The 14,745-nt window shown below is 38.0% G+C and overlaps 1 protein-coding gene across 1 annotated transcript in view; it reads right to left on the bottom strand.

The window, feature by feature from the left end:
- The window catches only part of PKHD1 (PKHD1 ciliary IPT domain containing fibrocystin/polyductin), a 1,710,134-nt gene that overhangs the window by 749,497 nt on the left and 945,892 nt on the right, over nt 1-14,745 (bottom strand). Inside the window, exons 45-46 of the mRNA XM_053709557.1 lie at nt 14,619-14,718; nt 2,452-2,586 (exon numbers count right to left, since the gene is read on the bottom strand). Of these exons, the coding sequence (XP_053565532.1) occupies nt 2,452-2,586; nt 14,619-14,718 (235 nt within the window). The remainder of the gene's footprint in view (nt 1-2,451; nt 2,587-14,618; nt 14,719-14,745) is intronic.

The following is a 14,745-nucleotide window of genomic DNA, read 5'->3' as shown; positions in this document are numbered from 1 at the left end:
CCTCTGGCAAAACTTGAAGCAAAATGTATCATTTCCCTAAGGTCCAAGATATGCACAAAGATCTGCTTGATTGAGCTCCCTTGAAACAATAAGCACAAGATAAAAAGTTAGATTTTATGGTTCCATGTGATAAACATATTTCTTTTGAATGACTATATACATATACATACACATTTTAACACATTTGTTCTGTTCATTTAAAAAAAAAAATATATATATACTAATGCTCTAATTTCACCAAGGAAATTACATTTCCTTTAAAGGGGCCACGAAGTGATGCCTAAATTCAGAGTCATATTTTGATCTAGGCCCAGTTGTGCCTAAGGGGGCAGGATTTAGTAGGGCAGTACATTTTAAACGTCAGTTCGATAGCAAGATGTCGTTTCTTTATCTATCTGCAATGAGGTTTCAAAATGGAATTCATGGAGACTCAGCAGTGCATTTTAATAAATAGACTGGAGCTGATGCATTAGACATCACTTCCATGTCCCTTTAAGGATAACATTTTGAACTTGTTTAAAGAAAAAAACATTTTATATATATATATATATATATATATATATATATATATATACATACACACAGTCCTTGATTATGATTTTGTAAAAAGTTGTGCATGGTGCTCTAAATAATCACTGTGTAGTATGTGGCCCGGTTAGACAATTTGTAGGACTTGGATCAAGCACAATTTTCAAAGGTATTTTACAGAATAATAAAACAAATATAGTACATGTATATTACAATTGTTTTATTTTCATTAATTAAAGGGACAGTAAAGTCATAACTAGACATTCACAATGTAGACAGAGCATACAATTTTAACAACTTTCAAATGTACTTCTAATATTTAATTTGCTTCATTCTCTTGTTATTCTTTGCTGCAAAGGTTTATCTAGGTAAGCTCAGGAGCAGAAAAGAACCTAGGTTCTAGCTGCTGATTGGTGGCTGCATATATATACAGTATATACCGATTGTCATTGTATCACCCATGTGTTCAGTTTGAAACCAATAGTGCATTGCTGCTCCTTCAACAAATAATACCAAGAGAATAAAGCAAATTTGATAATATAAGTAAACTGGAAAGTTGTTTAAAATTGTATATTCTACCTAAATCATGAAAGAAAATGTTTGGGTTTCATGTCCCTTTAAATGCATTATTTTGGGGGATTAGATTTTGAGTGTAATGTCTCTTTAATAAAGGTGGGATGCAGTCCTTAAGGAAACATGGTGATGTGTATCCCCTCTTCATAAGTTAAAATGTTGTCTAATAATTACTATTCTTTTGAAGATAGCAATCAAGTCACTTTTAATAAAAATGTAGTATACACTCAAACACTAGTCAATGTGCCATGTGACTCATTTCAAGCATGCACGCATGCATGCGCACAAGCTGCAAAATCCAGTATAATCCTGCAGTTGTGAGCAGTTGGACTAAACACATAGGGGTCTATTTTATAACAGGTGAATGGGAGATTAATTGAAACATTTTAATTCCTGCCATTAACTAGCCATTTTGAAGGGCCAAACCCAGTGAGTATTTACTACAAGAAGGCTAGAGTTAGCCCTGCACATTGCATAGTTAATGCGGTGTACAATTCACATAAAATAGGAGGATTGCAGGTGAATTGTATAAAGTATTAACTATGCATTGTGCAGGGCTAACACAGCCCTTCTTGCAGGGGATACTACTGGGTTTGGCCCTTGATAATTCATAGTTAAAGAAAGATTTAAAATCACCTGCAATTCATCTCTTTGTGAATAGAGCCCAAAGTTTTATGAAAGCAATACTGTTTAACAAGAAAATGATCTATCACATTAAAGTGTTTTATCATAGATATTTGATGTCCTATGTATTAAATGGTAAAATGGAACTGAACGTTTAGAAGGTGCGTAAGCTTCATCCAATAAACCGCAGCTATCCTAGAAGTTTAGAGTAATGATTTTCACCCTAATTTGTTCACAATATCCGTAATGAGTGCTCTGATCACAAACATGCAACATGTATGATGTTTACAAAAAGTGCATGACTTTATATGTAGAACCTCTTCTAAAACTACAGAAAAGATCTCAAATAGTAAAAGTACAAATTCTGTACAGTATGCTTATCCCCCAGATTTTGTATATTGTGCAAACCTCCCGAGAATTCATAATAATGAAATATAGTTCTAGCCATCACCTATAAGCTCCGGGACAGAAAACATAGTGTTATTATTATAGAGCCAATAAAATATCTTCTTTTTTTGCAGTTATTAAACATGCTCAGGGATTGAGACATAAGAAAATGGAAGCCATAGAATCTTACTTTATCAATTTTTTGTCTAATGCTTAGAGCTATAGCGTCCTTGTTTTTGATATGGCAACATTGCGAAGAGTGTTTGGTATTAAAGAAACTGTCAAAGGTTATTTATGCCTTTAAACTCACAAAAGAATAGATTAAATTCTGGTACCTACCTTCCCATGAATGTGCCCAAGCAATAAACTATCAGAAATTGTTATCCTCCCGTTGCTTACAATGATATTAATTCCAAAGTCTTTGCAATCATAAATATTAAAATCTCTGAAATCTATATTTCTGCATCTAGAAATCTAAAGCACAAACAAAAAACAACAGTTAAAGGGGCATACATCTCATAGCATGTGTATATTAGCATAAAATGGCTGGGCACCACCACACTGATTTTTCCTCCTGTGCCTAAAGCTCTCTTCAGAACTCTTTTCTTAGTCTAACTCTTTACTGGTGCCAGTTGGTCAAACTCCACATCTTTAGATGGTGTTCTTGCACTCTGTAACTGTAGCAGAAGCCCTGTGGAATCACAGATCCCTTTTCAACATTTTGAGAGCAGTACCATGCACTTCAGGTTGGTGTACATTATACAAAGCAGGAGGTTTACATTTTTGCAGTGGCTACATAACTTCGGCAAAAGGACCAAACCCATAGTTAAAGTCCGCTCCAGAGTGGCAGTGTCCTCTTGTTCCAGAGTTGAATACAGCTGACATGTACACACATATGCCCTTCCTGATTGGCTCACTGGCCATGTTCTACTCATGCCCAATAGTGTATTGCTGTCTAAAGCTGACTTTAAAATACCTCTGAAAATTGTGCTTAATTCGAGTCTATAGAGACTCCCACTCTCTATTTTGTGTGTTAACTCAAAGTGCATGATACAGTGGTGAAAAAGTAAAAAAACATTACTTATCTATGAATGTTCATCATTTCCTTCACAGGAGACTACTCCAAGGGCTAGATTTATCAAGCCTTTCTCCCCCCTTTAACTGCAGGTTCGCACAAGCAAACCTCCAATCAGGATTTATGACCGCTGCTTCCCTGTCCTGTTCTCCACCTCTTAGGTGGTGAATTTCAATCTCCCCGGTCTTATCTGACCAGAGATTGACAGCTCCCGCCAACACCTGATTAGCTGTGTGCGGGCATGGGGCGAGGTTGCACGCAAGTGCAGAGGAACCTGAGGAGAAGTCAGGCAGACAATGGCAAATATGTATGCCCCTGTCAACCTGTGGATGAAAAATGGAGCCCCAAGAATGAACAGCTGGCACCTGTAACAAGATTAAATAAGTGACCAGCTCTGAAGAGAGATGCAGGCACAGAATTAAAATAATAGCATGATAAGGAATAACATTCTGTTCAAGCTGTGCCCAGCAGTTTAATGTCCCTTTAAAGGGACACTAATGCCATGATTTAGATAGAACATGCAGTTTTAAAAGGCTTTCCAATATACTTCCATTATCAAATTTTGTACATTCTTTTTATACACACACTTTCTGAGACACCAGCTCCAACTGAGTTCATAGGGCATACATATACTAGTCTGTGATTGGCTGATGGCTGTCACATGGTACAGGGGGCTGGCATATGGGGGAAATACTTTGTCAGAAAATCTATTGCTTATTTGAATTCAGAGTAAGTGTTATTGTATTGTATTTGTATTATGCATTTGTTAATGATGCAATAATTTAATTAATTTAATTATGCTACTGTATTTACTGGTCCTTTAAACCTTTCAGTGCTAATGACGGCTCTGAGTCGTCACAGAGTTACCCACTTTGGCTCAGAGCTGTCACTAGCACTCTCCCACCTTGAGGGAGATTTGGGGGGTGCCAACCGGTCCTACCCTGGCGATCGTGCATGTAGAGTGACAGGCATCACCGGGGCATCACGTTTTGCGTGGTGATATCACGCGCAATGACGTGATGACATCATCGCGCAACTTTATTAACAATTTGTCAATACAAAGTATAGGGAAAGGGGGCATACTGCTTAGAAGCCTGTATCTCAGGCACCTAAGCAGCTACAGACCCCCAAGACCCACCATTGGTGGTAATCGCCTAACATTTCCAATGGTGTAAGTCTTGGGGATCTGGGGGGAAAAAAACATTTTTTTTTCACAAAAAAATAAATAAAATTAAATCAGCTTAGCACCCAGGTGGCAAAGTACTTAGCACTCAAAGGGTTAAGTACTGCATTACAAAAAAAAGTGTAAGATACTTTAAAGTGACAGTAAAGTCAAAATTAAACTTTCATAATTCAGATAAAGTATGCAACTTTAAAATTTACTTCTATCATCTAATGCACGATTAGAGCACCCTTTCTCCTTTGATGGTTGATGATTCTCTATTAGACAGGAGCTGTACTTGAAAAATAATCATCTTGGAGCATTCAAACTTTGGGACTATCTGTTTAATTTTTTTAAATTGGTTACTGAATAGTAAAATATACCTTAAAGGGACATTAAACATTAAATACATTCCATAATCATAGGATTCCACACCTCCCTCTACTTGTGCCGCCATGTTGAAATCTGTCTTTCACTACAATAAAGTGCTGACCTGTTTGCACATGTGCAGCGATTCTCCTTCAGATACCTGCAGTGTAACCTAGGATCCATAATGGCGGCACTCAGGATTAGAAAGAGGTACACTGCTGCTCCAGAGCTAAATATGGCTGGTGATGTCAGACTGGAAGCTACTCACATATGCCACCCCTGATTGGTTCAACAGCCATGTTCAGCTCTAGACTGTCTAGTAGTGTATTGTTGTTCTGGAGCTTGCGTTTACTATGTGCTTATACCCTTTATGCTGCACAAGCAAATAGTGTAATAGTAAAATGCTCTAGAGCATTAAAGGGACATTAAACTGCTGAGTACAACTACATTTGCAGGGATACTACTCACCATGTTATTGTTTTTCATCTTGTGCCTGCAGCTGTCTTCAAAGTTGTTGTATTATTTTACCCCTTACAAGTATTCGTGAAGCTCTGCATCTTCACACTGGGTGCCACCATCTTGCAGCTTATACAGGGAGTGCAGAATTATTAGGCAAATGAGTATTTTGACCACATCATCCTCTTTATGCATGTTGTCTTACTCCAAGCTGTATAGGCTCGAAAGTCTACTACCAATTAAGCATATTAGGTGATGTGCATCTCTGTAATGAGAAGGGGTGTGGTCTAATGACATCAACACCCTATATCAGGTGTGCATAATTATTAGGCAACTTCCTTTCCTTTGGCAAAATGGGTCAAAAGAAGGACTTGACAGGCTCAGAAAAGTCAAAAATAGTGAGATATCTTGCAGAGGGATGCAGCACTCTTAAAATTGCAAAGCTTCTGAAGCGTGATCATCGAACAATCAAGCGTTTCATTCAAAATAGTCAACAGGGTCGCAAGAAGCGTGTGGAAAAACCAAGGCGCAAAATAACTGCCCATGAACTGAGAAAAGTCAAGCGTGCAGCTGCCAAGATGCCACTTGCCACCAGTTTGGCCATATTTCAGAGATGCAACATCACTGGAGTGCCCAAAAGCACAAGGTGTTCAATACTCAGAGACATGGCCAAGGTAAGAAAGGCTGAAAGACGACCACCACTGAACAAGACACACAAGCTGAAACGTCAAGACTGGGCCAAGAAATATCTCATATATATATATATTTTCTAAGGTTTTATGGACTGATGAAATGAGAGTGAGTCTTGATGGGCCAGATGGATGGGCCCGTGGCTGGATTGGTAAAGGGCAGAGAGCTCCAGTCCGACTCAGACGCCAGCAAGGTGGAGGTGGAGTACTGGTTTGGGCTGGTATCATCAAAGATGAGCTTGTGGGGCCTTTTCGGGTTGAGGATGGAGTCAAGCTCAACTCCCAGTCCTACTGCCATTTTCTGGAAGACACCTTCTTCAAGCAGTGGTACAGGAAGAAGTCTGCATCCTTCAAGAAAAACATGATTTTCATGCAGGACAATGATCCATCACACGCGTCCAAGTACTCCACAGCGTGGCTGGCAAAAAAGGGTATAAAAGAAGAAAATCTAATGACATGGCCTCCTTGTTCACCTGATCTGAACCCCATTGAGAACCTGTGGTCCATCATCAAATGTGAGATTTACAAGGAGGGAAAACAGTACACCTCTCTGAACAGTGTCTGGGAGGCTGTGGTTGCTGCTGCACGCAATGTTGATGGTGAACAGATCAAAACACTGACAGAATCCATGGATGGCAGGCTTTTGAGTGTCCTTGCAAAGAAAGGTGTCTATATTGGTCACTGATTTGTTTTTGTTTTGTTTTTGAATGTGAGAAATGTATATTTGTGAATGTTGAGATGTTATATTGGTTTCACTGGTAAAAATAAATAATTGAAATGGGTATATATTTGTTTTTTTTAAGTTGCCTAATAATTATGCACAGTAATAGTCACCTGCACACACAGATATCCCCCTAAAATAGCTAAAACTAAAAACAAACTAAAAACTACTTCCAAAAATATTCAGCTTTGATATTAATGAGTTTTTTGGGTTCATTGAGAACATGGTTGTTGTTCAATAATAAAATTATTCCTCAAAAATACAACTTGCCTAATAATTCTGCACTCCCTGTATTTGTTATGTAACTTTTAAAATGTGGGGAAAAAAACTGCAAAAATTTAACTCTTCTGCTCTTTATTATGTGAGCTAAACTGAAGTGCAAGGTACAGCTGTCAAAAAGCCGGTAACATCACAGGTCTGTAAAAGTGCACTGTTTCTGTCACATGATGCAACAATACATGCATTACAAGATGGTGGCACCCAGTATAAAATGCATAGCTTTACCAGCTGGGATCTGTAATGATTTAAAATAAGAGAGCTGCATTAAAAGAGATGTAGGTACAGGAGGAGACCAATAGCATGGTGGGTAGTTGTACCCAGCAGTTTAATGTCCCTTTAAAGGGACACTAAAAGCAAATTTTTCTTTATGTTGAAATATTTTTTATTATTATTTACCGCACAGTTATAACAAAACAATAACAATCACATTCTTATTGTTCTTCATCCAACAGTTTACTTATTAAATCTGATAGTTTCCCCCATAATGGTTGGACCTCCTGACACTCCCACCACATATGTGTATATGTCCCCCTTATTTGACAGCCTCTGTAACAGTGTCCATTAAGCCCTATTTTAAAATGAGTTGTCCTTTCCGGCGTCAGATACCATCTATACATTACTTTTAAACAATTTTCTTTCATGTCCGCACTAATCAAACCTTTGTGCGCGTTCAACATCAACTCATTCCATTCATCTGCCTCCCACCTCTCTGTTGTATCTCTCTCCCATTTTTCTGTCATTGTTAATTTAATATAGCATTTAGCTCTTTGAATTAGCACATATATTCGGGATATCAATTTTTTCCCTCTCTTGGGATTCACTACCAATCTCTCCAACTCTGTGAACTGGTAAGTCTGTTTGTGTGACATATATGCTACTATTGCTGATCTAATCTGTAAATACATAAACCACTGCAACTGCTCCGGATCTATTTGATCTCTAATGGTATTAAATGTGAGTATTTTGGAACCCGAAAAAAAGTCAGCTACCCTGTACAATGCTTTGTTTGCCCACTTATCTACTGTTCTCCTCAAGTCTTTTGGTAGTAGGAACCTAATCGGTCTTAAAACTGAATCAGACCTACTCAGACGCATCCCTTTCATGATCCTATCCCACAGCCTTATTGCCTCTAATGTTATTGGTGACCTATATTCCTTAGATTTGGTGTTTGCCTCTGAATCCCATAGTATGTCTGCTGCCCTTGAACTGCCTAATATCTCCGCCTCTATTTGCGGCCACACTAAATCATTATGCTGTTTGCTCAAAATAACCGTCTGCGCCAACCTAGCGGCTTGGTAATACTCCACTAAATTTGGTGCTCCCACCCCTCCTTCTTGTCTATGCAGTGTCAACAAATGTGAGGCTATTCTCGGTCTTCCCTCTTTTCTTAGGAATTTCAAAATGTCAGCTTGTAGGGCTTCTAGTTCTGGTAAAGGGATGCTGATCGGTAGAGCCCTAAAAAGATATATTACTCTTGGGAGTACGTTCATTTTGATGGAGATGAGTCTTCCGTACGATGAAAAATTACCTTTTCTCCACTTTCTCATATAATTTCTGATAGCATTGTAAACAGGGATACAATTTAATCTATATAGATCCTCCACCTTGTCTCCTATTTTAACCCCCAAATATGTGATGTGGCTATTTACCCATGAGAATGTGAAATTTAATTCAATTGTTTTCGTAGTGTGTGGAGGCAGATTGATCGCCAATGCTTCACACTTATCAGAGTTTATTTTGTATCCCGAGATTTCTGAGTAGTTTTCTAGAACTCTATATAGGTGTGGCAAGGAACTCATTGGCCTGGTGATTGTCAATAAGACATCGTCTGCAAATAACATGGATTTATATTCAGAGGTTCCTATACTCACCCCTGATATCTGTCTGACCTTCCTGATGCTGGCGGCTAGCGGCTCGATACAAATTGCGAATATCAAAAGCGACAGCGGACAACCTTGTCGCTTCCCGTTCCTAATATCTATACTTCTTGATATGTAGCCTGCTGCACCTACTACCGCCGTCGGATTTGAGTACATACTCCCTAATGCCTGTATAAATGCGCCCCTAAAATCCATGGCCGCCAGTACCTTAGACATGAACTTCCAGTCTACCCTGTCAAACACTTTTTCGGCATCTAGCGACTGGAGTAGAGCTGGAGTTTTCGTTGCATTCAATAATCTACTAGAGTAAGCATTCTCCTAACATTATCTGGCGCTTCCCTATCCTGAACAAACCCCACCTGATCTTGATGGATCAACGTGGGTAGTATCTGCTTCAATCTATTCGCCATAATTTTCGCAAAGATTTTAATATCATGGTTGATCAAAGAAATAGGCCTGTAATTTTGGCACAACTTCGCATTTTTCCCGTTTTTGGGTATAACAATAATCTTTGCCTGGAGCATTTCCTTAGGGACAGTCCGGCCTTCCATAAACCCATTGCATACATTGGTTAAGTGAGTCGTCAATTCTTTCCTAAACACCTTATAATATTCCCCTGTCAAACCATCTGGGCCAGCTGCCTTGCCCGCCTTTAATTCTTTAATTACCCCTAATACTTCCCCGGTTGTTATTTTAGAATTAAGGTTCTCTAAATCATCCGCCGCTATATTATTCAGATTGGCCTTATCCAGAAATTCTGATATTTGGGTATCTAAATTTCCTACCTTCACTTTATTCCCATCGCCTCCCATGAGTCCACTAATCCCTGTTCTTCCAATGAGCGCCTTATTGATTTGATAATGCTATTGTGTCTATGTTGTTTATTTGATATCTTTGTGACCTCTGACCCACCAAAGGGACACATGTTAACATTGAAGTCCCCAGCTACTATTAACCTAGTCTGTGACCATTGTGGGAGCATTGCAGAAATCTCAGAAAAGAATATATTTTGTGATTCATTCGGGGCGTAAATATTACATAACGTTATTTTCATTCCCTGGAGCGCTCCCTGGACTATAACGTATCGCCCTTCTTTATCACTAATCACTTTATCTAACTCAAAATCCAATGATCTATGTATCAAAATTGACACCCCTTTTTTTGGCATCTGCTGTAGCGTGATAATGCACTGGAAAGTGGTGCAACCAAAATTTCGGGATGTTTGATTTCACAAAATTAGTCTCCTGTAAAAATATTATTTTAGCTTTTGCTTTCAAATATTGTGACATGGCCGTCTTTCTTTTAATGTCTGTATTGAGCCCTCTCACATTATGTGAGAGGAGTACAAAATTATGCGCCATTGTTAATCTTTTTCTGTCTCCCCCACTCTTTGTCTTTTAGAGGAGATATCTAATATGTAGGTCGGGCCCTGTTCTTCATCCTGTGTTCCTGATCTAACTTCACCTCCTTTCATCCTTACTTGTCTAAATTTTCTTCTGTCCCTAAATGGCACCCCCTGGTAGAAAACCCTTAACAACCCAATTAACCATAACCCATAAACAATAACTGTCTTAGTAATAACTATGTATTGCATTAAATTAACCTAGACAGGCAGTATAAAAACTTCTTTAAACATTCATCTAAACATGCATGGCTAGCATTTACTTTATCTATAGTTTCTCCATTCTATGTGGAATAACAAGATCAACAAAATTTTAGCACATTTAGCAATCTTCCTACGACATCATTTTGGTGGCTAACTAATTTTTGGTGGCCTCCTTTGAAGTCTGTTATAGAGATGCCAAAGGTCTGCGGCATAGTCTATTGCAACGTCTTTCATCCATTTGTGCACCTAGTCTTTTAGCCAATGTCCATATAAATTATGCCACATTTGTTATAACAGAAAAAGGAAGATAAACATTACCTTTCACATTGATATATAGTAAAAAAAACTCAACATTTCAACCAACATTAAATAAAATTATACTCATCTGTCCGATGACTTGTAGTGTCCCTGCATTTCTAGTTTTGGCCCCTCAAATTTGAGAATCTTTAGTCCATCCAAAGCTCCTAGGGCAACCACATCTTTCCTCTTTCTTACAGTCCTCTTTCCACCTTTGAATTCTTTCCCAAACTATCTCCAAAGATTGCATGTCTTCCGTCGCTACTCAGGCACTTTGCCCCATTTTTTCTGGTGAGGCGGTCTGCCTCTCTCTTCCCTTCCTACAGTAGATTGTTGTTTTGGAGAGTCTGGAATGTCCAACTTCAATTTCCTACAGATGTCTGGGATTTCTTCCGGTTCTTTAATGGATATCAATTTATTTTCCCACATAATGTTCAAAGCAAAAGGGAAGCCCCATCTATATGGAATTTGGGCCTTCCTGAGTTGCGAAGTAAGTGGCCTGAGGGCACCCCTTCTCTGTAAAGTCCTTAAACATAAGTCCTGGAAAAACTGGACCACATTCCCCTGGTGTTTAAATGTTGGGTTTCTTCTTGCTGCTGATAGAATTTCTTCTTTTTCTTGGTATCTGAGCATTTTGATGATGACATCCCGTGGCGGCTCTTCCCCTCTAGGTTTAGGCCTTAATACTCTATGGGCTCTTTCCATCTGGAATTTATTTTCATCATCTGTGCCCGTTATTCCATGAAACAAATTGAGCAAATATGTATTTAGTTCTTTCGGAGTAACCGATTCTGGTACACCTTTCAACCGTATGTTACAGCGGCGACTCCTGTTCTCCAGGTCTTCCAACTTGTCGTAGATATCTTCAATATCCTGTCGTTGGGCATTTGTCTGATTAGCAATGTCGTTAAGACCATCTACTAGTGCGTCTCCACTTTCTTCAAGAGAGTTAACTCTGGAGCCAACCTCCCCCATCTCTTGTTTAAGATCATTCAGGCTGCTTGTGACTGTGTTTTGCAATGTTTCCATTTTCTCAAGGAGCTTTTCAAAATTGACTGAAATATCCTGTTTCGACACCAGGTTATCTAAATCAGCTTTCGTCAGTGGGGCCTGACTGTCTAGTTCAGTGGAGTCACTTGCTATAGAAGCTTGTTATCCCTCTGATCTGGGTGAAAGTTGCTCTGGGGATCTCTCTCCTTTACTAGTTTTAAAGAAAATAGAGGCTGTGGTTTGTTTACTTAGCGGCATGGCCTTTGCATTTCTTTTAGCTGCCATAATGAAAGATCTCTAAAGATAATGTAGTCACCCTTTGCAGCTGTTGTTTTCCTGAGTAAAAGGGGTCTATGGCGTGTGTATCTAAGATGCTTTCCTCTTTCAAGGTTTGCCCCTCTGTACAGTTTACTCTGCTTGCATAATTCTGTGACTTTATATCCCCTTCTATATTATAGGCTCTGTTACTGCTTATATTATTAGCCTTCGACAGTGGTGACTCCTGTCACTATTTATATGAAGCCCGGGTTCTGGAGACTTATATATCTATTGACAATAAATATAATCAAATGCAAATTTATTTTTTTATGCAATTATTATCTATCATATTGTATAATAATTATTTCCTGTTTCAGGATGATTATTTCCTCCAACTGCAAGGGACTGCCATGGGTTCCAACGTCGCCCCGAATTATGCTAATATATTTATGAATTTATACGAAGAGAAATATATTTATTCCAATAGTATGTTCATCCAATATGGCGCCACCTGGTGGCGATATATAGATGACATATTTGGAATTTGGCTGGGCGACGTTGGATCGCTTATGGATTTTGTAAATGAATTAAATATATCCACCAATTATATTAAATTTAAACTTGTGTGGAGTGAGGAGTCAATAGACTTTCTGGATGTAAGAGTCATCAAAAAAGGAAATTCATTTCAAACTGATCTATTCAGAAAAAGCACAGATCGTAACAGTCTTTTAAAATATGAAAGTGCTCATCCGTCCACTCTAATTAAATCACTTCCCCACAGCCAACTCTTACGTGTTCATAAGATTGTCTCAGATGAGAGTAAGATTGATAAAAGGCTGGAAGAAATGGGGAATAGATTTAAGGAGAGAGGATATCGAGAGAAACTTATTGCAGAGGAGATTAATCTGGTTAGATCCATACCCAGGATAGATTTGCTCACTGGAAAAAAGATGTCTGTTAGAAATGATGATAAAAAACAAAGATTGTTATTCGTATCTGAACATAATTCACAAAGTTCTGAAATTCAGAAGATTATAAATAAACATTGGAGGCTATTAGCTAGTTGTAATCCGAATATAGCAGAATTCCAGATGAATCCTATGCCAGCATATAAAAAGAGTCGTAATATTCAACAGAAATTAGTTAAAGCAGATATAGGACCTAAAAATAAGACTGGCCCTCGCTATATAACATCAAAAAATCAGGGTTGTTACCCTTGCTTAGGTTGCTCGTGCTGTGGTAATATGACCATAGGCCCTATATTTTATCACCCCCACACTGGGAAAAAATATTCTATAAAACGTTTTTTTACCTGCTTAACCACCTATATTATTTATATGATTAAGTGTCTGTGTGGGAGTGTTTACATAGGGGAGTCGACCAGATCTGCCAAAGATAGGATCACAGAACATAAAAGCAATATACAAACTGGTAATTTAAAAGCCCCACTGGCAAATCATTTTTTGAAAGCTGGTCATTCAATCAGCCAATTAAAATTCCAAATGATTGATCATATTGATATAACTCGTAGAGGGGGTAACAGGGAACTTCGATTGAAACAGAGAGAATCCTTTTGGATCTATGAATTAGGATCCATTGAGCATCAAGGCCTAAACATAGATTGGGATTTAGCTGTATTTTTATAACTTTATAAGTAGATGTTAAAAACTAAGATGAATGATATAAAATATGCTAGGTTAATTTTGTTCCTTTTAGTCAGAATATGTAGCTATAATATTTTTTATTAAATATGACTTATGTATTTAATATGTTATAAAATGATGAGAAATATTGATTGTATATTGTAACATTGGTAATGAAGGTGTTAATAGATAAACTGAATTGTAGCGCTACCTTGTGGTGGATAGGTATATAAGTCACATAGTTTGGTTTGTTTGGTATGGCATGAATAAGGGATAGCATCCCGAAACGTTGCTGTTCTGCTTGTCTTTGTAACTTTATAATAAAAGTTATTTGCTGTCACTTCAACTTTTTGTTCCTGTTATTGTACCTGGGGCCTTGGTAGTGTCGCTGAAGTGAAGTGCAATCTCACTCTTTTGAGTGCTGGGATTTCTTGGATTCATATTGGTGGGTAAATGTTAGTCTCGAATAAGCAAGCGCTATCCATGGTGCTGAACCTAAAATGGTCTGGCTGCTATGATTTACATTCATGATTTTTAAATAAAGATAGCAAAAGAACAAATAAAAATGATAATAGGAATACATTAGAAAGTTGCTTAAAATTGCATGCTCTCTCTGAATCATAAAATACAAAATTTGGGATCAATGTCCCTTTAAGGCATATTAGTATTACTTTTTTATTTCCCTTTAAATGTTCTTTATGGTCCCTTTAAGTTGATTTGATATCTGCTGCAGTCACTACTAATCTTTCCTAATGCTGCTTTGAATTAAAGCCAATCACTCTTTTGTTTAAACTGCAAGCTTAGCCAGAAATGAGAATTAAAATCGCTTAACCAGATTGTTTGCAACACTAAAGAATCTTAATCTTATCCATTTAGGAGGAATGCCATTTTCCTAATTTCTTTGTGTGATTTCAGTAAACAGCTCTTACGTCTTTCTGGCTTTTATCTGCCAATTTGTTAAAGACATTTGGAGGTTTGCAGTAAACATTATCTCTTTGCAATGCAAGTGCCAAGCAGTCACAATAAAAGATGCCCTAATTGAATGTTGTTATTAAACAAGATGGCGGATATCTCGCATTACCTGAATGCCACCTCTGCTTCTCCAAGCAGTGAAACCTTGGATTACCGCCACTGCATCAAAATCAGAAGGCTGATGTTCTGGGTGCAGCCAAAGGCCAGATCTGTTTTGGAAACAGATATGATTATTC

This window comes from Bombina bombina, chromosome 4 (genome assembly GCF_027579735.1).
Source record: "Bombina bombina isolate aBomBom1 chromosome 4, aBomBom1.pri, whole genome shotgun sequence".
NCBI lineage: Eukaryota > Metazoa > Chordata > Amphibia > Anura > Bombinatoridae > Bombina > Bombina bombina.
The sequence above is the reverse complement of the archived record's forward strand: the minus strand, read 5'-3'. Positions and strand labels throughout refer to the sequence as shown.